The following is a 24839-nucleotide window of genomic DNA, read 5'->3' as shown; positions in this document are numbered from 1 at the left end:
ATGCTGGTCAAAAAGGTAGACATAGGATTTTATTTCCAGAATCTCAACTTCTACAGAAAATCTTCATTCCCACCCCTGAAAGGTTAAATAAAAACTGAACGTGCAAAAGTAATAGAAGAAAAATACAGATGTGAAAACAACAGAAGACGGAGAGAGAGAATATAAATATGATATAGCTAGAGACTGCCAAAAATATGACCTAATGTCCCAAGTCTGGAAAGCTATGGCTGCCCTCAAAACGGGACCTGTTACTTAATGAAAAAGTGCCAATTCTAGAGTGACCCTCTAAGCTAAAAGATAACAATATCCCTATAAAGTTCTATTTTGTTCCAGAAATCCAAGTAGCAATTACCCTGCAAAATACTTGCCTTTAAAAGCTATTTGGTACAAGCTTTGAAGAGGCCCATAGGCTGGTTTGAAAGAGAATGTTCCATCTGAGGGCATGCATGTTAGAAGTTCCCAAACAAGCTTTCCTCCATAATGTAATCTCAGACACCAACTTGCACTCCCCCGCCCTCCAATAATCAATTGAATTACACATGTAACTGATAACAAAATACTGCTTTTAGCTTATATGTTAATTCTAGCTTAGAAGTAAGTATATTTCCATGTACCTAAAGATGTTGCACATAAACTTCAGTTCAAATGACAAATGCCCATTAACCGCAACTAAGGATATAATTGACAACATTCACATCATTTCAAAACACTCTGAAGACATTCGGTGCCATCTACATCAAAGCTGGGTGCTACCTTTCAGGACTATACCACGTAAACAGAACACAGTCTTAAATGAAAAAAACCAGTCTGCCAAGCTAAACAGGAATCATGTGACTGGTTAGACATAAACCATAAAATGCTCAATTGGGAGAGCCAATAACAGAATTCTTGTTAGATAGCCTGTACTATATTCTCATGGTTTTCTGCATCAGTGGGCACCATTTCTTCCAAAACAATCCTGGTCAAATAATCAAGACAGCATCAAGTCTGGCAGTGCCGAATACGGAAGGCCCTTACACAAGAGCTGGAAGTGCAGGCAACTTTCTCTTGGCTGCTAAGTACATGGTGTGTGCACATCCTTTCTGACAGTTCTGGGCCAGCTCAGCAGTGGAATGGACTAAGTCCTAGAATGTCAGGTAAGGCAGGACCAACAATGTGCAAAGTACCCGCCTAAATAATTTGTGCGACAGACTTTAATCCTCACAGTGAATGTATAATATGTTGTTAACTCAGAAATTCTAGAAATGGCCCATTTTGATTTATACAATAAAACAGTTTAGGGCAGCCCCGGTGGCACAGCGGTTTGGCGCCGCCTGCAGTCTGGGGTGTGATCCTGGAGACCAGGGATCAAGTCCCACATCAGGCTCCCTGCATGGAGCCTGCTTCTCCCTCTGCCTGTGTCTCTGCCTCTCTCTCTCTCTCTGTGTCTATGAATAAATAAATAAAATCTTTAAAAAAAAAAAACAGTTTAACCTTATCACCTCTAGGAATACTAATGTTTAAATTTCAGGCAGAAGTTGTATGAAAGAATTCCAGCGAGAGAATTCCAATTTACACCAAAAATCCAAGGTACTTCCCTGAATATGACCAACCTGGCCTTGGCAGAAGGGTGCCATGTATCAATGTTCCACGAGCCTATTTATGGAGTCAGTTACTCATTCATCCCAAGCAAATTTTAAGAACTACTATACACTATGCAGCCCTGCACTCTGTTCTCTTCTTCCAGTTCCAAAATTAGGGTTAGGAAAATATCTCTGGATATGTTTACACAGTTCCACACTGTTCTGGAAGGTGAATTCAAGGTGTTCAGAAAAATCCACAAGAGCTATCTTCATATATTGCCTCACAGAAATAAGTTTTCGGAAGGCTGCTTACTTTTTAAAGGCATCAATAAACCCACTTCTAAAATTAAAAGCAAACATTCAAATAAAAACATGAATAAAAGCATAAAAGACTTCATTATGGTAAGCCTAGAGAAAGCCATAAAAGGTATACTCAAATTATTTTGCATTTAATTAAGAAAAAACTTTTAACTATAATTCAAAATCCTTAAGCCCTAAAGAAAAAAATCTGATAAAGTTACACAAAAATAAAAAACTTCTCCATGACTTAAAATAAAACAAAAAAACAACCATAAACAAAGTCATAGACAAACTGAGAAAATTAACTATCTTATCTTGGCCAGAGAATCAATCTCTCACCACAGACACAGCTAGAAAATTCAAGAGAAAAGGCTAGAATTCAAGAAAAAAAAAGGCTAACAAACAGAAAAGTGAGCAAAGGGCATAAACAGGCAGTTTACAGAAAAAGAAATACAAAGCTGATAATATTCTCAGCCTCATTCATAGTAAAAGAAATGCAAATTAAAACAACTCTGAGAAATTATTTTTCACCTGCCAGACCAGTGAAAATCTACAAGCGTAACATTCTCTTACAGCAAGGCCATGGAGAGGACTTCCAAACTGCTACTGGATGTGCAAATTGGCATAATGCCCTGTAGAAGAGCAATTTGGTGACATTAATCAAAGTTACAACTACATTTACTCTTGACTCAACAATCTCACTTATGGGAATTTACTCTCTAGACAGACCTGCAAGGGGTACAAAATTATGCACCTACAGGGTATTTATCCCAGCATTCTCTGTCACAGCAGGATAGGAAATAATTCAAGTTGCCAATCCACAGGGGACTGGTTAAAAAAAGTTCTATCTACACAATAGAATGAGTAAGGAAGGAGTACAAGTAAGAACATATATTGTATCTGCTTGTATCTTTCTATGAAAAAGCAGCAGTGAAAAGAATCATAATGTATACTTTCTATATCATGACTTTTGAACCACATGAATGTAACAGCACTTCAGAAATAAGTAAAATTACTATGGCATTAAACTGCCTCAGTCTGGAATGAAAGTAATTCTGCTATTAGAAATACTGCAATTAATATCAGAGAACACCTAACACTGGGCTTCAGGGAGAATAATCAGCTGCCTACTTTCCAGTATTTTCTATGGCTTTGCCTTCCCTTAACTTGACCCAAGAAAGTCAGGCCTACTAGATGGACCTACACAGCTTCCGTGAGTCTTTCCCATGTGAGCTGCCAGTGAGTAGGTAAATGACCCGTGGACTACTCAGTGCCCCCATTCTTACAGGAATACGGATGGCACCAGGACAAAATGGGAATAAATACCAAGGCGTAAGGCTGCAGAGAAGAGATTTTCTGCTTTCTTTCTTGACCTGGGCTGAGACTAGAGACAATAAAAAACGATCTTGCTCAAGACTGATACTCTGAGATTTAGCTTGACCTCAGAACCTATAAAAGAGATTGTTCATCCACAGCCCTAGTCAGATAAGCAAGTCAATGTTCAGCCTACTATTTGTGATACCTCAGGGAGAAACTCAGGTGTCTAAACTTTCCATAACTTTCTTCCTTTAATGTAAGGAATTCAAATAAGAGAAGATATGTAAAAGCGCTAAGAGTAAGGATTATGAAAATAAAAGGCCTTACTGCATCCTTCAATGATTTGGTGACACAATTGGGTGTTTTCCCATAGCATAATCTATTTCAGTTGAAAATATACACTTTGTGGGCAGCACAAGTGGCTCAGTGGTTTAGCGCCACCTTCGGCCTAGGGCGTGATCCTGGAGACCCGGGATCAAGTCCCATGTCGGGCTCCCTGCATGGAGCCTGCTTCTCCCTCTGCCTGTGTCTCTGCCTCTCTCTCTCTTTGTGTCTCTCATAAATAAATGAATAAATAAAATCTTTTTTAAAAAAAAAGAAAAGAAAATATATACTTTGCAAGATTTTCTGGGATACAGCTAGGATACCGAATTGCAAATTTTAGAAAAGTCAGCCAAATACACACACACACACACACACACAGTCAAAACCAAGCAAGCAAGGCAAATTTTCTGAACATATCTAAAGAGATAGTCTACTTTTTTAAGAAGAAATAAGTAGAATTTGGGGCAAAAGTAGAAATATGAAAAACAGAATCAAAAAGCTGCTTTACTAGTTTAGTCATCAACTAGTCATTTGCTAATAAGATCAGTCATAAAAGTACATTATAACTAACCATAAAATTTCACCAATCTTTTCCCAAACATTGAGAACTAATGTAGAGGATCACAACTGGAAGAGTGCTTGTAGACTTCCCAGCCTAACTAACCACCCAATGAGAACTCCTTTCTTCCAAATCCATTTTTAGTGAAGAGCAGCTTCCATTAAAACCAAATTCTAGCTTCACCATTTCCAAAGACAGGCAGCTAACCACCTCCCCCAGCAGCATCACCTTGATTGCCTGGTGGCTCTTTCCCATTCTAAGAACCCTGGCCCTAACCCCTGGACTAAGGAAATGGACATATTTTGTCAAAAAGGGGGGGGGGGGGGATAAAAAGCTTGCCTCGTAAAACCATTCTGTATAAGTTCTCTTTGAAGTTTCTGATCTTCAGCAGCATATTCAGAAAGTTCAGATTCCACCGCCGGAGGGAGAATGTTTGGAATAAATTTAGAAAACAGAGTTGGAGCCATCTGAACCCACTCTGGAGGGAAGGAAAAGATTCATTAAGGAAATCATAAAGACAAAATAAATGAAAAAGGGAAAGTTTTCTTTTATTCACAGAAAGAATAAATATTAAACCAAACTTAAAATGGGGGGGGGGGAATTAGTGCAATTCCATTCTTATAAGGAATATAAACAGGTTAAATATCCTTTCTAAAAAAGAATTTATAGTACAAAGAAAGCAGATATTTTTACATTTTGCTGATTTAACAAAACTTTATGAAAATCCCTTGAAAATTGGTGAACGGACCTACTGAAAATTCTAAATATGGGAGGGAAAACACATGAGTGAGATAACCAAAGAATTCTGAGTCGGATGGTACTTAAGAGGCAAGGACTTGGTGGAAATACGAGCCCCAATAAGCATTAATTAAATAAAACAAACAAACAAAACGACTCTTAAATACAGAGAACTAGTAGTTGCCAGATGGGAGATCGGAGGAGGAATAAGCCAAATAGATAAAGGGGATTAAGAAGTACACACTTCCACTTCTAAAACAGTCACAGAGATGAAAAGTACAGCACAGAAAACAGTAAATAATATTGTAATAAAGTAGTATGGTGACAGATGGCAGCTACGCTGATTGTGGTGAGGACTGAGTAATACAGACAGAACTGTCTAATCAATGTTGTACACCTGAAACCAATATAACATTGCTTATCAACTTTACTTCATTACAAAAAACAAAAACAAACAGACATACACATATGTATACATGTATACTGACTCAAGAATACATAATAGTACAGGTCAATAAGCAGACATACAGAAGAAGTACCACAAAAATGGGGAATGAGGTTTGAACATGTAATAAGTGGGCTGAAAGATAACCAGTTTTTTTGAAATAAAAACCTATTTTGGCCCACATTAAATTATAGCAAATTAAATATCTACTGTATTAAAAGAGAATCAAAATGGTTATCTAACTATTAAGAAAAAGATAAAATATCAAGAGAATACTACAGAAAAATAAACATTCAGCTATCAAAACAAAAAAAGGCAAAGAGAAGATGAAGGAAAACATAGGCATCATATGTGACATAGATGAGTCAGTACCCTTTTTATAAAGCATTTTTATAAATCAGTAAGACCACTTTATAAATGAGTGAAAGACAGGACTAATAATATATAAGAAAAAAACCAGAATAATAGCCTTAATATTCAGAACTCAAGGTAAAATAAACACTCTCTTCCCCTTATTCCATGAACATTAAATATAAATAACACCCACCTGTATCAAGGGCATGCTAAAACTAGCACTCTACTTCCCTGTTGCTGGTCCTAATTTAGCATTGTTACCCATTTTCGATTGTTTTAATCCTACCCTTTCAAATTTTCCCTTTTGGAAAACGTCTTAGTTGTATGAATCAAAAACCATAAAATGTCAATCTAGATTTAATCCAGTGAACTCACTTTAAAATTTGAGTAAATAATTCTAAATCTGGAAAAAAAAAAAAAACATGTTTAATGCTGTGCAATGTTGGGTCATCGGTTAAATAAAAAATGTCCAACAGAAAAGTTAGACATGACCAAAACAAAACAACAAAAAAACAAGTACCACACAAAAAAAAATACCAGAGCCAATCCACTCACGTCTTGTATAAACTCAAGGCAAACTGTTCTCAATAGTGTCCCTCCTTCCAACTCAATTCAAATGTACCTTTAGAGTCTCCATTCAGTGTCCTGGAGAACCACTGATCTGTCAGTGAGAGGTGGCAGGAGTCAAACTGATCTGCCATTTTACGAAACTCCAGGCAATCATTAAAATAAAGATGAAGAAGAAAAAAAAATAAAAAATAAAATAAAATAAAGATGAAGAAATCAAAGAAAAGTGTGTGTATTAAACAAAGAAGGGCAGGATGGGACAGCTGGCACTGTTTCTAAATTAAGCTTCTAAAGATAAGATCAGACGGAAACACACCAAAAATCCTAATAGTCATAAGAATCTCCAAGGATTAGGGCCCAGGAATTAGTTTTAAAAACTTTCCTGGGTGATTCAGATGCGTTCATTATACAAAGACCAGCACTTGAGAACCACTGCAATGAACACAACTTTTACATTTAAAATTCAACTTTTATAATATTCTAACCTTTATCTGTCAGGTGAATAAAACTACTTTAACAAACCAGGAACACAATGGGTACTAGCAAGACACGTAAATGTCAAAATATGTTTAATAGTACCTCAGAAAATGCCTAGGGCAGCAAAAGGTTAGTCTCTGATAAAATTCTCCTTTTCAAAAGGACAACTCTCAAATACAGAATTCTCACAAGTAGTAAGAATCCTATTACAAGAGCTTAAATCTGGATAAAACAGCATTTGGATAAATATGTATCTGTAAGTTTTTCTACCTTTAGTGATTAGTTTTATTCTGCAATTTTGTTATTTATGATAAAAACCAGAGCTGATAAAGCTGCCTACTTGAGCTGATAAAGCCACCTACTTGGGAGACAGAATTTAGAAATTTGTCATACTGTACTTGGATGCCTTCCAAAATTAAAAAATAAGATCATTCACAACCTAGCACTTAAAAATTCATGAGCCATTTTCATCACATTTAGTAAAATGAACGCAAAACTGTGAGAAACTAGAAACATCAGTTTATTGGACACGTGTAATAAAATATTTTTGCTATTTATATAGGTAATTACTAAGAAAAACTTGTTTATGAAGTTATGAAGAAGAGAGGAAGACCTGATGCATATTCAAGTTAACATTACATCTGGATATTCTAGAAGACCCTAACTGCTTAAAGTAGCCTGGGAAAGAAGGTACTTTCCTTTAAATTCACAATGGCTTTTTTAAATTCTAAGACAGATACATTAAGATAATTTACAAATCATGCCTTTAAATGTAGTAATCTTTGATTTTTGGCTCTGCTATTCTCCTCCTCACAATATACTTATAAAATGACTAATTTTTCCAACACTTCTCGATGCCTTGCCAGTTACAAAACAGGCCTAGGAAGATGTAGTCATGGCAATATATGTCTATGTGTATCTGGAGTGTTGGGTATAGATGAAGGAGAAACTCCACAGCAAAAAGGACAGAGATTAATTAACACTAGACATGAGATTCAATTTTATCCTAAATGTCTGCTACCAATTATTTCTTGTATTTCCTAAACTAGTTAGTTTTCAAAATACAGAAAGAATTCCGGGTGAGTCTGGAGTTTATATTTGACAATGATGAGTGTAGTATCTACTCAATTTTTTTTGTTCTAACAAATCCAATTGCCATTAGGTCTCAAAAAACACATACGGAAACACTGCCCTCTTGGATAAGCCTGGAGCTGTCATAAACAAGTAAGTCCAAGCCCAAAAGAAATGATGACTGTTTACCTGGTCTGAGAGTGTACAGGCCTTTCACAATATTTGCCATAGTTGAAGGTGTGACCTGAAATGGTGTTGACTGGGCTTCTAAAAGTAAAGCTGAAAGAAGAAGAGAAAATGGGTTATAAAGTGACAGAACACACTGATTGTCAAGGTTTCTCTATTATTATTTCTTCCAAAGACAAGAGGCAAACACGTCCAAGAACAGAACAGTCCCAAAGGACTAACCAAGTCTATACCCTAAGAATTTTTTTAAAAAATCCAATGCACTAAAGCTCAATCTAACAAGCAAATATATGCAGGTCTGTTGGAGCACTAATGGAGATAATTCAATTCATGGAGGTTCTGAAAATAAGCTTTTGGAAAGCAGTGTTATACTTAGCAAGTGAGTGAAAGTGCTTCCCATTAAGTTCATGAGTCAGAAGATTTACATTTGGAAAATAAAATGTTCTCTAAATCCCCAATCATTTCTCTTTCCCCAAATCACCATATTTGAACCCCTTGGGATTTTTCTGAAACACACATTATTGGTAATTTAAGTAACTGCAATAGGTGTCAGAAACTCACATTCCCAAATGCTACAGCTACACATACTTCTTCCTTCCTAAATGTAAAGGCAAGACGTTGTCTGGCTCTTCCTCACTTTACTGACTCTCACAACCACGTGACCCCAACTGACCACACCAAGAGTCACAGCTTTCTTTTAGGTTATCCTCTCCAACAAAAATTTTATTAAAACATTTTTAAATAAATAGGAATAATTCCTCTAGATAACATCATTAACAGATATGAATGTATTTCATCATCTTAGTGGATACAACAGATAACACTAATTCCAAAGAGTTCATTTTTACTTTCTCTCTCAAAGACCACCTGCAATTTACCACCCCCCAAACCCGTAAGACTTAGCATAATTTTATTCTAAGCCAGGCTTCTTTGCCTTTTCGAAAATGAAAACGCCTCCTCACTTGGCCAGCAATGATTTTATAGTTTTCAAACGTAAAATGGGAGTTACATTTGAATTTATATGATGAAAGCCAGAGGTGTATTGTTCAAGTGTATCCTTCTGATTATATCAGCAGTAGACAGTAATAACTCTGAATGGCACAGATAAATTTTAAGGATGACAAATGTTAAGCACTACAGAAAATCATGTTTTAGAATGTAATGTTTAAAAATTGCAATTTTAAATTTTAGGGTATGGGAGTCTCTTCAAATCAAGGTTACCTCTAATTTCAACATGTGCCACACACGTAGGCTCTATTTCTATTAATTCATTTTTCTACTTTTTGACCAATTGTTTTGGCCTTCGTAAGCTTTATTTCCACTAAAACTTCACATTCAATCACACATTTAATATGTAATCAAATATATATTTGTAAATGAAAAAATGATGCATTCACAGATTAAATTATACATAAAATACATTAAAATTAATTTGTATTCATAAAAAGAATTACATTCAATAACAAATAACTACAGAATTGAGAAGGTCTAACAGTTCACTAAAATCTTCTCCACCTAAATTATTTTTAGGAGAATAGTGTTTAGGAGATTTTCTAGTTGGTTTCTTCTTTTAAGGAAAAAGAAGAGAATCTGGGGGTGGGGTAAGACAGCAGCTTGAGACCAGGAAGAAAATTATTTCTTGAGGATTTAATAGGTGCTATGTACTTTACAAGTATAATTCTCATAAACTTGACTTAGGATTTACTTTCTCACAAGCTTAATTATCATCTACTTTTTTTTTTAACAGATAAGGAAACTGAGGCTAAAAAGAAAATTAAAAACACTGCATAATTCATCCAAAGTTACAGAGCTATCAAGTAGCAGAGAGGTCTGAGAACCTGTGTTTCACTCTAAATTCTATATTCTTTCTAGTTTACCATGCCATCACTGAAATACAGATCGTATATGTAACAGGTACCAGTAAGGTGTCATCTTAGTGTAACAGTTTTCTCCCCAAAATCACATAATTAAAAAAAAAAAAAAAAAAAGGATCCTCCAACAATTCCACTGACTGTCAATTTTAAGTTAACAGTTTTAAAACTAGAATAGGGCTTTAGTGAACTTCCAGGACTAATCTCTTTCTTTACAGTTCATGACATTGCAGTCTAGAGAGATTAAGTGCTGTCCTAAAAGTCACACAGCTTCTTAATAGCTGAACTGGAACCAGAACCAAGTTCCTCAACTCTTTCAATTACTCCTCAGAGTTATCAACTTACCAAAGACCTTCTCTTCTGTTTTAATTTGAGAATTCTTAAAATCAAAACTAAAATTAAAAATATTTTTGACTTCCAAGAAGTTCAAACTACAAGGGTCTGAACTAAAAGGCAGAATCTAAGGATAATAACTGATAATCGCAGAAGTTTTTAAAGCCCTCTGTCAAAGTATAATATAAATCTTCTACTACAACTCAATATATTACATTTTCTCAAGAAACTTCTACCATTAACTGGCCCATTTTGTCATATTTATTCTGAATCATCAATATAGAAATACTACAGATGCCCTGGCTAATGGAGATCCTAATATTTCTGTTTTCAAAGTTTAATGCAAAGTAAAAATTACTTTCAAAGGAAAACAATTTTACTACCAGCCAAAAGTAGAAGCCGTTTTATTTTGTAAGCACATGTATACAGAAAGATGGCAGAAAACAGCTTTTATTTGCAGCAAGAAGTCACTGTCTTCATTCACAAAACAATTCTTAAAACAGGGCATTAAAAACAAAAAACAAAACAAAAAAAAAAAACAGGGTATTTACCAGAGAGGGTGTTCATTTTGCTTTGTTGTAAAACCAGGTCCCTAAATTCTTTCAGAAGGCCTCCCATGGAGAGGTGTGTCCACATCCACTCACCTGGAATCTGAGCTCTAGAACTACCTGCCTAACAGAACACAGTAAAAGTGACACTGCCAGTTTCCAGGCCGAGGACTTAAAGAACTGGCTGACTCCATTTCCTCTACCTTGGGACACTTGCTCTGAGTGAAACACAAGAGAGGAAAAACTGCAGCCACTATAACTCGCTAGTCATACAAGTAAGTCATCTTCAAAGTCCCCAACCCCTGGGTGAATCACATCCACCAATGCAGAGTACAGAGGAGATAAAGTGCCCTACCTACCAAGCCCTGCCCAGATTGCAGATCTGTGAGCAAAATGAAAGACTTTATAAAAAAAAACTATGTTTTGGGGATCCCTTGGTGGGTCAGCGGTTTAGCGCCTGCCTTTGGCCCAGGGCGTGGTCCTGGAGTCCCGGGATCGAATTCCGCATCAGGCTCCCTGCATGGAGCCTGCTTCTCCCCCCTCTTCCTGTGTCTGTGTCTCTGCCTCTCTCTCTCTCTGTGTCTCTCATGAAAAAATAAATAAATCTTTTTAAAAAAAGAAAAGAAAACTATGTTTTGGGGTAGTTTAATAGAGTTAATAATAAAATGAAACACCAGCATTTTCAAGTGTATCTAAAGCCACAAAAGGAAATTAACTGATCAGAATTTAGAATACAGATTTGGAGTGTAGTTGTTTTGTTGGCATGAGGGAGGGACAAGTATAGGAAAATGCACAACTAGAGACAAGAAATCAATTCTTCATAAGCTGTGTTTTTCCAATTTAATTAATATTAATCTTTTTATGCCTCAACTTCTCCATCTTTAAAATGGAAGTAATGATTACTATACCTTAGAGTTATGAGAAATAAATGTTAGTATCCGTAAAGTATCTAGAACAGGTCCCACTAACATAATAAGCAGTGAATATATGTATTTTTTAAAAATCTTCTTGAAGACCATCTACATAGCATTACTAAACACTTAAGAATATCCCTTGTTACAGAGGCCAAACCAATGAAGCCAGGGGTCACTGTCTGAATCTCTTACTTTAAAGGATTGCCTGGTAATTGCTCAGTAAATATGCGATAGGCTCAGTTTTATACAATTTACAAAAGTTTTGGAGTGCCTGTGGCTCAGTCGTGTCCAACTCTTGATCTCAGCTCAGGTCTTGATCTTGGGGTCATGAGTTCAAGCCCTGCATTGGGCTCCATGCTGGGAGTGGAGCCTACTCCAAAAAAAAAAAAAAAATTAAAAAGCTTAAAGAACTTAACAGTTTACATGGAAGAGAAAGGTGTATCTACCTTTAAGTATATTTTTGAGTGAAAATCAAACTATGTAATAAACAAGAAGAGGATTACTTTTTTTAAGAAAATAAAGTACAAATTAAATCAAGGTTTAAAAGGAAAAAAAAATTCATTTTTTTCCTGACTTTATGTGGAGAGGCCTTTATATGGAGACTTCACAGGGTGTGATCTCATAAAATGACCATGAATCTATGGAAAGCTCACATGGATCAGAAGAGAGATTTCTCTTGCCAGATTTGGACTACTATATTCTCTTTGAATATTCTCTTTGCATATGCCCAATAAAACTGATTTCCAAATTAATGACAAATATAAAAACATATTCACAGAGAAAATTAAAGCTTTTGTACTTTAGAGAAATTGTGTCATTCCTCTAAAGAATTTTAATAGGGAAGACTTCAAAATGCTGTGTTCTATCTTACAATGAAAGCAAAGACCATGTCAACATCAGAGATAATACTTAAGAGGTTATTAACAGCTGGAAAATCTCATGAGATTATGTTTAAAGATGTTTATAAATATCTGTCCAGCTTTTATTAAAAAAGTCATGCTCCCAAGATTTTGGTCTCTATTCTGATTTTAAAATCCTTAATGCGGATGCCTGGGTGGCTCAGTGGTTGAATGTCTGTCTGCCTTCAGTTCAGGGTGTGATCCTGGGGTCCTGGGATCAAGTCCTGTACTGGGCTCCCTGCAGGAACCCTGCCTCTCCCTCTGTGTCTCTCATGAATAAATAAAATCTTGAAAAAAAAAAATCTGTTGGGAAGATAATGATGAAATAAACATTACCTTCATCTACCACATTATTTGAAAACTTGGCCTTTTTAAAATACTGGACCAATGTTTAATAATTCCTTCTCTTAATTTAAACTCAAAAATAAAAAAAAGTTTATGGTCAAGCTTAGAACAATTCTTCTGTAAATTCTGGTAAAAGTTCACTGTGGTAGAAACTAATTATGACAATTAGAAAAGCAAAAAATAAATAAAAATATAAATTCAAGTATGTGCCAAATTCTAAAAAATAACTTCAATGATATGTCACATAAAATATGAACTTTTAAAAGATGCTTGAGTGAGACATTAGGTTGTAGGGACTTCCTAACTCCACTAGAGAGGTATACTCTTTTAGGAAAGGTAGGATAAATGAGGGGGGTAGAGGGCCCAAGAATAATGGGAAAAGAAAAACTAACTGAATTTTTATCTGCTTACTTACAAATCTACGTTACTATGTTAAACCTTTTACAAATCCCAATTCATAGAAAAAAACTCCTGAGGCTGAGAAGCTTGCCTAAGACATAGTTAATAAATGATAGTCAGAAAAGAGAAGGGATTTTACACCAGAGAGTAAAAATCAGAGAGTTCTGTGCTACCATTTCAAAGATACAACATTGTACTCCTTCTAGAATTACCAGTAACAAAGTTAGGGGTGAATCCCTTAATAATATTTCCCCCATTGTCATGGAGGAAAAAAAGGAAGTATCAGGCCAGATATAAAGGCATTGTCCTATGACCTGGCTAAGTTGCTCCCAGCTCTCTGGGGGACTTCAAGTCACATTTTCAATTCCTCTGGGTTTCTAGAGAACTGGAATTCAACACCTCTTACTATATGATTCAGAAGATGTCAACACTGGACTGTACATGAATTCTCTGATCAAAAATCAAAAAGATCATTGCTAGTTATCTCATCCCCAAGGGTTGAATTACTTACGCATTAGGCTGTAAATGTGCTTTTCTGCAACATGTTCCGTAAACAGCTTTATAAGGTCATCTTTTAGGTCTCTGTTAAGCTTGGTTTCGATGTAAAACTTATTCTGAAAAAGAAAATAAATTATTTTTTAGTGCTTAAATTAGGGGGAAATGATTTAATGAGCTGAAGCACTTAAAAAATAAATTACTTTAGGAAACAATTCATAAAGGTATCAATTAAAACATAAAAACTCAGTATCAAAAAACAAAAGCTCTGCTACTATCAGTTCTGTCTTTCTGGCATGGGCTTAAAGCACATAAAGATAAAATGCTATGAACCATACACCTCCAAAAGAACAAAGGAAGACACTCAACATTAACTAAACAGAAATGTAGAGGCCAATGGACCACACTGTGTGACAGGCACATAATACGCCCTTTAAAAAGACTACATCACCATCAAAAAGCAACAACAGGAAACGCTAATAAAAGGTACTCCATTTATCAATAATCTAGGCTGAGAGCAGGCAGTAGACATGCACTGGTTGACTCAACATACAATCCACTTCACTGATTAGTCTAAGTTATTCAGCTTATAGCATTCTTAGGAATGGTCTTTGGTTCAAAAGCAGACACATGACCCAACATAGAGCAATCAGATTGAGAGAAGCCTAAGCTTCAGTGCAAAAAATCTTAATACTCATGGCCATGAGAACAAGATAAAACTGATGTTGTGTACATCAAGGAGACAAGAAAGAACCTGAGTTCCTAGTAACACTATTGAACCATGGGATTCAACCAACACTAGAGACTGCCGTGTTTGTGGGGTTTTATTACAAGAGATTAATACTTTTCCCTATTTACTTAAATCACTTTGAATAGGGGTTCTGTTTTTTGTAGCCAAAAGCATCCCTATCAGAATGACTGGCAAGTCAAGATTTTGTTCATGTTTAAATGTTAACTCAATGTATAGATGTGGAAAATAAAAACAACGTTAACAAGTTATTCACTGATTCTCTTAATTCTTTAACACATTGTGAAAATTATAAAAATAACATGCACATAGCAACAAAATAAAACCATTCAATAAAAACCAGTCTCCCACAGCAGACCCTCTGTTGCATTCCTAAAAGTCCCATTCGGCTGGGAAAACTTTTATATCTTTCTAAAATGCTGCTGGCATGTATATGGATATGCCTTTTTTCCCCCTAATAAAGAAAAAAAAAAACACTTGCTATGAAGAAATATCACATATTGCTTTGCATTTTGCTTTTTCACCTAATGTATTTGGAGAAGATTTCTCTCTAAACATATGTACATGTCATTACCTTTAACTGCTTATTTTTCTACTGTAAATATTTCCCACAAATGATTTAAGTAACAGTCCCCTGCTGATAGTACAGATTTCTTTCAATGTTCTGTTTTGTCTTTTCAGCAAAGTTTACTTTATGGAGAATAAATCATTTTGAAGATTAGTATTCCACATATAGAAATCTTTATGCTAAAGAATGTAGGATCAACCAAACATCCCATTTCCTAATCTAATAAACAGGAATTGGGATAATGTTTGCTAAGGGCCCCTGCCTTCTTAGGAGAGAGAAGGGGCTAATCAACAAAGTGAATAGTCCATAAATTATACTCGTGGCATATTTCTCCAAATGAAAGAGATCATCATAATGGAAGAAAATTTTGTTCTATTTTTTTTATGTAATGATTTATTTGGCATTTATCATATACCATGTTTTTAGATAGACATCTTAACTCTCTACTTTCTGAGGACAAGATTTCTTTCTTGTATTTTATTTTCCAAGCACAGTATCTTCCATATGGCAGAAATAAAACAAATGCTGAGTACTGATTAATAATGCCTAATTGTCTATTCAGCAGTGTTATTTATGGAATTTTTAAACAGTAAAAGGGTAAACAATTCTATGTCAACACAAACATTACTGAAATAGATTAATTTTCATTTTTAACACAATACATAGAAAAGATAAACAGAACATGCTTATTAACTGGATCTATCTGTACTTAGATCAATAAACTGAGATATTTGGAAAGGGAAAACAGCTCTAACTTACCATATATATGAAAAGAGGCACAATGCTCTGCAATGCTCCCATATACTGTCCAAGAGCTATATTAAATCTTTCAATATAGAGATCTGGAGGGCTGGCCTGTGAGAAAGAACATAAATGTAATCATTCTGGGAAACCAAGGTAAAGACCTTCCATTCACCACAATCTAAAATGCAAACAGACTCAGAAGTCTGAGTTAAAATTCTTATTGAAATTCACAATAAAGAAAAGGAGAAAGCTTATATTCTGAAAGTCATTTAACACTTCTATCTTTGTTCCAAATTCTGCTATGCAAAACTAAGGTTTGGTTTAGCGGTCTTTAAAAACTGTAACTTGGGATGCCTGGGTGGCTCAGTGGTTGAGCATCTGCCTTCGGCTCAGGGCATGATTCAGGGTCCTGAGATCAAGTCCCACATCAGGCTCCCTGCAGGGAGCCTGCTTCTCCCTCTACCTATTCCTCTGACTCTCTCTGTGTCTCTCATGAATAAATAAATAAAATCTTTAAAAAAAATTTTTTTTTAATTAAAAACTGTGTAACTTTACCATGTTAGTTAAAAGGCTTGCTTGGTTAATTGGTAAAAAGTTCACAAGTTGTATTTACTAAGATAAATGAGTTTAAAAATTATCACTTAACTATGGACATTTCCTATAGGAACCAAACTAGATTTGGGCCAAGAAGAAGAAGAAAAAGAAAGAAAAAAAAAAACCTCCAGGAAATGGTATAGGCTTAATATACTATTAGAATGGATGTTGAATTTTTATAATTACCTTAGGCACAGTAATGTTCTGAGTTCTCTATCAACTTAGTTGTAAGCCACTTCTATAGCTAACCAATTAGCCAGAAAGTAGGGACTTAAATGGTTCACATACATCTGTAGCTCTGGAGAACAATAAAATAAACATAATACATGTCCGGCTTTTAACTCATTGTTACCAAAAATTCAAATCATAAAGCCATCAAAAGAACACTTCCAGTTTTACTGTGTGTTATAGGCTAAATTCCAAATTCACATGCTGAAGCCCAAACCAGTGTGGCTGTCTTTGGAGTAAGGAAGCAATTAAGGCTAAATAAATGAAGTCGTAAGAGTGAAGCCCTGATCCTTTGCAACTAGTGTCATAAAAATTGAGACCAGGCAGTTCACTATCCCTCCTCTTCTCTTCTCTCTTTCCCTCCATCCTAACTCACCCCCTAGCACACTCAGAGGAAAGGCCATGTGAGTAGACGGCAAGCCCGTAGCTGTCTACAAGCCAGGAAGAGTTCTCATCAGAGACCAAATCAGCTGCTACCTTAATCGTAGACTCCCCAGCCCTTGAGAACAGGGAGAAGTAAATTTCTGTTGTTTAAACTACCCAGAGTCTGTGGCACTTTGTTATGGCAGCCCCAGCAGACTAAGGCACTGTGTTTTATGAAAGCACATCCATCTACTACTTCATTTTATTCTCTAAAGCTAAATTAATTAGGCACTACTTTAATACTGAAGAAACACACAACTGGACAAGTCATATGTCTAAGATTAGAGTTAAAGAGGATAGATTCAAGTCTTCCAGGTAAGAATTCATTCCAGGGCCACAGAATTTGGGAGATGGGCATGGCACAAACCATCATGCAAATGAAAGTGATTCCAACCCATGGCAGTCTCATTACCTGATAACCATACCCTGTACAGAAAGTCTTACTTTCAAACAAGGAAACCAAGGAAATGTCACACTGAGAGATTCCTAACAATGAAATTATAAAACCACTTCAGCTAACCTGTTTTAGAAATGTCCAAATGTCCCAATATTATTTTTAAAATAAGATTTAATTCATATTTTTTTCAGTTCTACTTAGATATTAGAATATGTGTAGTGAACTGTCCTTCTAATTCTTTTTTTTTTTTTTTTTTTTTATTTTTTTTTTATTTTATTTTTTTTTAATTTTTATTTATTTATGATAGTCACACAGAGAGAAAGAGAGAGAGGCAGAGACACAGGCAGAGGGAGAAGCAGGCTCCATGCACCGGGAGCCCGATGTGGGATTCGATCCCGGGTCTCCAGGATCACGCCCTGGGCCAAAGGCAGGCGCCAAACCGCTGCGCCACCCAGGGATCCCCTGTCCTTCTAATTCATCTTCCATTATTACATATTGAGAAATTTGCACATACTAAGTCCTTTACCTTTATTTTTCATAGTTCTCCTAATTACCTGCAAATTGAATGTAATTTCCATTCTACATATGAGGCTATTAGGGCTCAAAAGAGTCTACAGTGCCACAGCATATAAGCCCAAGGACTAAGACTCAAACCTTGGTCAATCTGAGTCCTTCCATCTATTTACAGTACATTCCATTTTAGCACCCTGTAACCTTTAGAAAAATTTAGGTCATGCTGTCTGTTTTCATATCCTGTTCTTCTCACATGCAGCCCAGCATAGCACACCCATGGCACTATGAACAGTTTGGTGTGCTGTTTTAGATCCCCTCAACTCTTTTCTTCCGAATGCCTTTATCATCACCCCCTAATCAGTCACCCTGGCTAACTTCTATTCACTCTTCAAAATTATGTGTCACTTCCTCAAAACTGTGTATGAGATATACGGCCCTCAGCTAGGGCACCATTCCACTTCTTCACTTTTCGCACTAGGTGGTCTCTGCCACTAAACTTCAAGCCCTGGAGAGCAAGACTTGTATCTTATCTTTATACCTCCAGAGCAGACCGCAGAACCTGGAACACAGCATGTACACATAAATGCATTTCTTTGCAAGGAAAAGTCCTGCTTAAATCTAAATTTGCTTAAATCTAAATCTAACCTAACCTAGCCTTGTTTCGATCTAAACGGCTTTCAAATTATATAACAAGCTTGTATTGACATTAGGCAATTCATTTAACCCTCTGAATTTCAATTTCCATAAATATAAAATAGGAAAATTGTACTACTTCCAAGATGTGCCAACAATCAAAGAAAATAATATGCATATGCTTTGACAAATGTCAAACATTATAAATGCACATGCAACTACTGAGGGTAAGTAAACTTATGAATTAACTATTTGTCTAGTACTTTGGAAAAACCTATTAACATCATTAAAGTCATTCTTTGTTAACGAAAGAAATTGGGGAAAATGGTTCTACATTGTGGGCAAACTTTTAACTATAACTAATGGACAGAATCACATGTAGTATCTTTTTCTAAACTGCTGCAAAGAACTCTGGAAATGATATTTCAGCATTCAAAGAAATAAATTTTAGAAGTATTATATGAGAAAAAGAAAATCTGAAGAATTTTTGCATTAAAATAATTTTCCCTCTTCATAAAAGGACACTTTATTCAAAAGTTAAAAGTATGAACATTGATCAAAAGGCACACTTAATGGAAGAGAGAATAAATAAAATTAAATTCCTTAGTTATTCTTTTCAAGAATTCCCAAAGCCTCAAAGGTTATGAGTATTAAAAAGCACTTTTTGTACTAAATCAAATGTCAGAACATTTACTTAGCTTTTTAGTTCTACATTTCATGCAGCACTTACTCAAAACCTTTTAAATGACAGGACTATAAATTATAACAGTCTTTTAAAATAAATCCAATCTCTTTACGAGGAACTAGAAATAACTGCCATTAAAAAAAATAACAAATTGTTCCTCCTTAAAACTTAAGTTCAGTATACCCTGGGCCCCATTGGGGAAATTGCTACGTATTTGATTTATATTATTTCAACATGAATGTATTTGGCTTGGACATTAAATGAATTTTTTTACGTTAAAATAAGCAAGCTTCATTTCCTTCTTGAAAGAAAGAAAAAGAAAAAGAAAAAGTGCCAGAAAAATACCCATTGCTCTAAACTTGCTCCAACTTTTCATAACAAAGCTAGATTCCCTGAAATTTGTAACATAGCTGGTGGAAATGCTTCAATTTCTTGTTTTTGTTTAAATGAGTAATACATTCATCTGGTTTAAAATTCAAATGCATTCAAAAGGAAGTAAAAAGTTTACCTTTATTCCTTCCTCGCTGAACCAACACTTAATTCCTTTATATCCTTCCAGAAGAATTTTACATACATACATGAAGATAAGTCTCCCCATTTATATCCCTTTACACACAAATGCTAGCATAAAACCACACCAATCTATACTTTTCCTAACAATAGATCTTGGAGACTTTTATTCTAGTGGTTCTCAAACATTTTGGTCTCAGGAGCTCTTTATAACTCTTAAAGATTATTGATTCCAAAAAGCTTTTGTTTATTATATGGGTTATATCTAATAACATTTACTATATTAGAAATCCAAACTGAGTTTTAAAAATATGTATTAATTTATTCTAAAATGACGATAAAATGTGCATTTTAACATTTTAATGTTAAAATTCTTACATATTTTTAAGCTAGTTATATGTAAATAACTATCTTCTCAAAAAGGTAAGAAAAATAGCATCTGCCTTAATAGAAGACTGCTACATTCTCATATCTGCTACTGTATGGAATGAGTTGTGGTATGTTGTTTTAGTTGAAGTAAATGAAGAAAATCTAGCCTCACACAGTTATATAGGCAGAAAAAGAAGGTGTATTTTAATATCCTCTTCAGATAATTGTGGATATTTTTCTTTGAAACATAACAAGTTTCTTAAAGGTTAGTTGCAACAAGAAGTCTGAAACTATCAATGAGAGCTCTGTACTCACTACATTAAAACCTATTGGTCTATCTTCTACTTTGAATGGATCCTTTAATACATTTTATAACATCAGAAATTGGTCATTGTAAAATACTGAGTTGCATACATTTTCCATATGTTGACATATTTCACCACACATCAAGAAGAAAAAATTATATTTGTTACTATCACCACCTATTTTATCCGAAGAGTCTTTTTAAGTACTGGGAAGCCATTGAGGTCATGGTAATAGATACAGGCTTTCCAAATTCTAATTTTCACTTCAAGGCTTGAATTTTATCATTGGCAACAAATACTGTCAGTTGCTTTCCTTGAAGTGATAGGCTTCATTTCTGAGAAAATATCAAATACCAAAGTCTAGTTAAATAACCATAATTTGTCAGCAGTCAGCCATTCTTCCAAATAAAAACCCAGTGAGGACTTCTCACTTTCCTACACACTTCACCTCCTTTATATGTTCTATAGGGGAAAAGAAAACCCAGGTAGTTTAATTCAAAACTCATACAACCACACAAGTGCTATATCATAAAACAATCACTGTACTTTGGTATATAGCTTCCAATTTCTTCACACAGATTATTTTTTAAAGTATACTCAAAGTCACAATAAAATGGTGAAATAAAAATAAAAATTTTCACTGTTTCATCTAGGATATTCTTAAGTAAAATGATTTTGTTTTCTACTGCAAATATGTGGAAGTGAAGATCTGTGGAAAGGCATTAACAGTCTGCCTACCATTCCTTGTGAACAGTCAGAACAAATATCAACACACAGAAAAGGGTAAATAACATCTTAGTAGTACAAGAAAGTTTCAATTTTGCAAACCCCCTGAATGGATTTCAGTGATCCTGGTGGTCCTCAAACCACATTTTAAGAAGTCTGTTCCTGGGCAGCCCAGATAGCTCAGCGGTTTAGTGCCGCCTTCAGCCCAGGGCCTGATCCTGGAGATCTGGGATCGAGTCCTGCATCGGGCTCCCTGCACGGAGCCTGCTTCTCCCTCTGCCTGTGTCTCTGCCTCTCTCTCTCTCATTAATAAATAAATAAAATATTAAAAAAAAAAAAAGAAGTCTGTTCCTATGGAACACCTGGGTGGTTCAGTGTTGAGTGTTCGCCTTTGGCTCAGGGCCTGATCTCAGAGTCCTGGGATCGAACCCCATATCTGGCTCCCTGCATGGAGATTCTTCCTCTGTCTGTGTCTCTGCCTCTTTCTGTGTCTCTCATGAATAAATAAATAAAATTTTTAAAAAAGAAGAAAGAAAGAAATCTGTTCCTCTAAGTCCAAAGTTTGAAATGTACTATTTAGGGAAAGGGCGCAGGGTTTGAAAAATGGCAGATGAAGTGGACCAGCAACAAACTATCAACACTGTAGAAGAGCCCCTGGATCTCATCAGGCTTAGCCTGGATGAATGAATTTATGTGAAATGAGAAATGACTGAGAGCTTCGAGGCAGATTACATGCTTATGATCAGCATTTATATATGATATTGGGAGATGTGGAAGAAACTGTGACTACTATAGAAATTGATGAAGAAACATATGAAGAGATACATAAATCAACAAAATGGAATATTCCGATGCTTTTTGTCCGGAGAGATGGTAGGGTACTAGTTGCTTCTCCATTAAGAGTTCGCTGAAACAATGAATTTATTGTGTATGGAATATAGGAGATTTTGTATGATTGCCTCTTTAAATGTAGAAGACATCCAAAAGAGAAACTTGCATATATTTTGATATTAAGAAATGACCAAGGGGGATCCCTGTGTGGCTCAGAGGTTTATTTTTATTTTTTCTTTTTTTAAAGGTTTTATTTATTTATTCATGAGACACACACAGAGAGAGAGAGAGAGAGAGAAAGCAGGCTCCACACAGGGAGCCCGACGTGGGACTCGATCCCGGGTCTCCAGGATCATGCCCTGGGCCGAAGGCGGCACCAAACCGCTGAGTCACCTGGGCTGCCCCCGGCTCAGCGGTTTAGCGCCGCCTTTGGCCCAGGGCCTGATCCTGGAGTCCTGGGATTGAGTCCTGCATCGGGCTCCTGGCATGGAGCCTGCTTCTCCCTCTGCTGGTGTCTCTGCCTCTCTCTCTCTCTCTATCATGAATGAATAAATAATATCTTTAAAAGAAAATGACCAAGGATTCTTCCACTCCTGAAATGAGTTGATTTGCAGATAATTCAAAAATTCTTAAGCTAAAGGGCATTTAAATTTTTTTCCAACTCTTTCAATAAATGTGATCACCAGGATGTAGAACTCTTTCCTCAGGAATTCATTTGCTCTGCTGTTTTCTCAGACAATTTCTGATATTTTTTTTCCTTTAAATTAAATTTTTTAATTAAAAAAATGAAATTTACTATTTAACCAAGCTTGTTAATTGATAGCTTGTTGCTAATCCTCTGTTATCATAATGCTGCAATTAATAACTTCATACAGATGTTATTTTGTAGACAGTGCTTTTTAAAAAATTTTTTAAGTGAAATAAAGAACTAGATGATAACCTTATGGATCATTGCATAGAAACAAAATAATTTGACACCTAATTTTGAAGACCTACCCTGCTTAATATGACTAGCATTATATATATATATATATATAATATGTAACATATACATATTATATATATTTAGTTATTAAGTATATTCCTTAGAGCAAGGAGGTAAGGATCAGATTTGATATACCACGCCAAGCTTTCATAGAATGGAAGGAAAACAAATTTGTTATCCTTAATTCTGAAAGCTAGATAAGAAGATTGGGCAGTTATTCTGATTAGATGCATATTTAATTTTATAACAACATGATTTATTTAAATAATTTTCTAGCCATAGACTTGAAAATACTATGATCTGGGTCAATACTGCCCAACAGAACTTTCTGCACTCTAACTGTCCTCTATCTGCACTGTCCAATATGGTAGCCACTAACCATGTAGGTCTACTTAGCACATAAAATGTATTTAATGAAACTAAGGAACTGAGTTTATTTCATTTTCACTTGAATACGTACATGTGGTTAGGGGCTACCAGAATGAATACAAAAGATGTAAAATACAAACAAGTTCCTCAACTTCAGATTTATATACCTCCTCTTCTACCTCTGCCTCCAGCCCCATCCTACCAAAATGAAACATGAAAAAATTTTAGGAATATGTGCTTTTTTGTTCACAAAAACATCCTAATTGTCTTCAAATAAATGACTTTTGCATGTTAAAATGAAACAGGGCAGAAGGAAGGATGAGAAGGAAGAGTAAAAAACATAACAAGGCTACTAACCTGTATCTTTACAAAAGTAATACATGTTTACTGATATTTTTAAAAGATCAAAAATACTATTATAGAAAAGCATCATCAGTAAATAACTACCAACATCAGTAAATAACTACCAACATCAGTAAATAACTACCATTAACATTTTCTTCGGTTCTTGTGTATGTGTATCTTACCAAATACAGGATTACATTATTTTATAATCTGCTTTTATCATTCAGCTATAATATCATCAACATCTGCCAAGTCAAGTATATTTCTACAACATAATAAAAATCTGGACACACCACTGTCTATTTCTGCCCCTTCTCATGAGATACTTAAACTATGCTTAACTTGCACAGTTTTTACTTTCCGGGTCTGCATGGATACTTCTAATCCAGATTAGAACTTCAGTGGTGCAAACGTGTTGAGTGGCAAAATGTGCTGAATGGCTTTAGCAACAACACAATCTTATATTTAAACATAAGATGACGCCACTCCTTGCTTAAGAGAGACCAGGTTCAGGACCATGTGCATTTCCACAATCTCAAAGAATGTTGTTCTCCTAATCATCTGAAGGGCTTGTTAATGATACAGAGTCCTTTGCCACACCCCAAAATCTTGACTCAGAAACTTTCCAGAAGGGTATATTTTGAATGAGAACTGCAGGGGACTCTTTAAACAGCCATTTCAGCAGCCATTAAACATTTAGAAAACTCAAGTTTAGACCATTTCAAAGGAAAAGAAGTTTTATGGGAAGGATATCTAGAGGATTGGAGAGAGGGCTGAGCAGTAATTATCCATGCAACATAAGGCATTTATTGCAGGACAATAGCGACAATTTAGATGCAAACTATACTGAAATTAGTAAAAATATGATACAACATATTTAACATTAGTGATAAGACCCTACATGAATCTTTCTTTTAAATTTAACAGCTTCTTGACTGCTGTCAAATTCAGTGCTTATAAAGTTATTAAAAAGTGAAGTGCCACATCCACATCAAATGCAGAAAGCTTGGAGAGTACATCAGTCCCACTCTGATGATAACAAAAGAACTTAGCTACACTACATAGTTTTCCAAGCTCAATCAGAGACTTCAGGTCTCTATGTTTTATAACAGTACTGTCCAACCAGATGAAATGAATTCTAAAGAGTGACCAGGTCTGGGGC

At 35.3% G+C, this 24839-nt stretch overlaps 1 protein-coding gene and 1 pseudogene across 4 annotated transcripts in view; one reads left to right on the top strand and one right to left on the bottom strand.

Annotated features, from left to right (window-relative positions):
• The window catches only part of CACUL1 (CDK2 associated cullin domain 1), an 81395-nt gene that overhangs the window by 7774 nt on the left and 48782 nt on the right, over positions 1–24839 (bottom strand). For 2 of the 4 annotated variants that reach the window (XM_072805144.1, XM_072805145.1), the window contains exons 4-7: positions 15780–15875; positions 13721–13823; positions 7904–7993; positions 4402–4540 (exon numbers count right to left, since the gene is read on the bottom strand). In XM_072805144.1, coding sequence (XP_072661245.1) covers positions 4402–4540; positions 7904–7993; positions 13721–13823; positions 15780–15875 — 428 coding nt within the window. The remainder of the gene's footprint in view (positions 1–4401; positions 4541–7903; positions 7994–13720; positions 13824–15779; positions 15876–24839) is intronic. The other 2 variants (XM_072805146.1, XM_072805143.1) reach the window with 1 other exon arrangement.
• Positions 21751–22130, top strand: LOC140620540 (U6 snRNA-associated Sm-like protein LSm3 pseudogene; annotated as a pseudogene).

Source organism: Canis lupus, chromosome 29 (genome assembly GCF_048164855.1).
Source record: "Canis lupus baileyi chromosome 29, mCanLup2.hap1, whole genome shotgun sequence".
Lineage (NCBI taxonomy): Eukaryota > Metazoa > Chordata > Mammalia > Carnivora > Canidae > Canis > Canis lupus.
The sequence above is the reverse complement of the archived record's forward strand: the minus strand, read 5'-3'. Positions and strand labels throughout refer to the sequence as shown.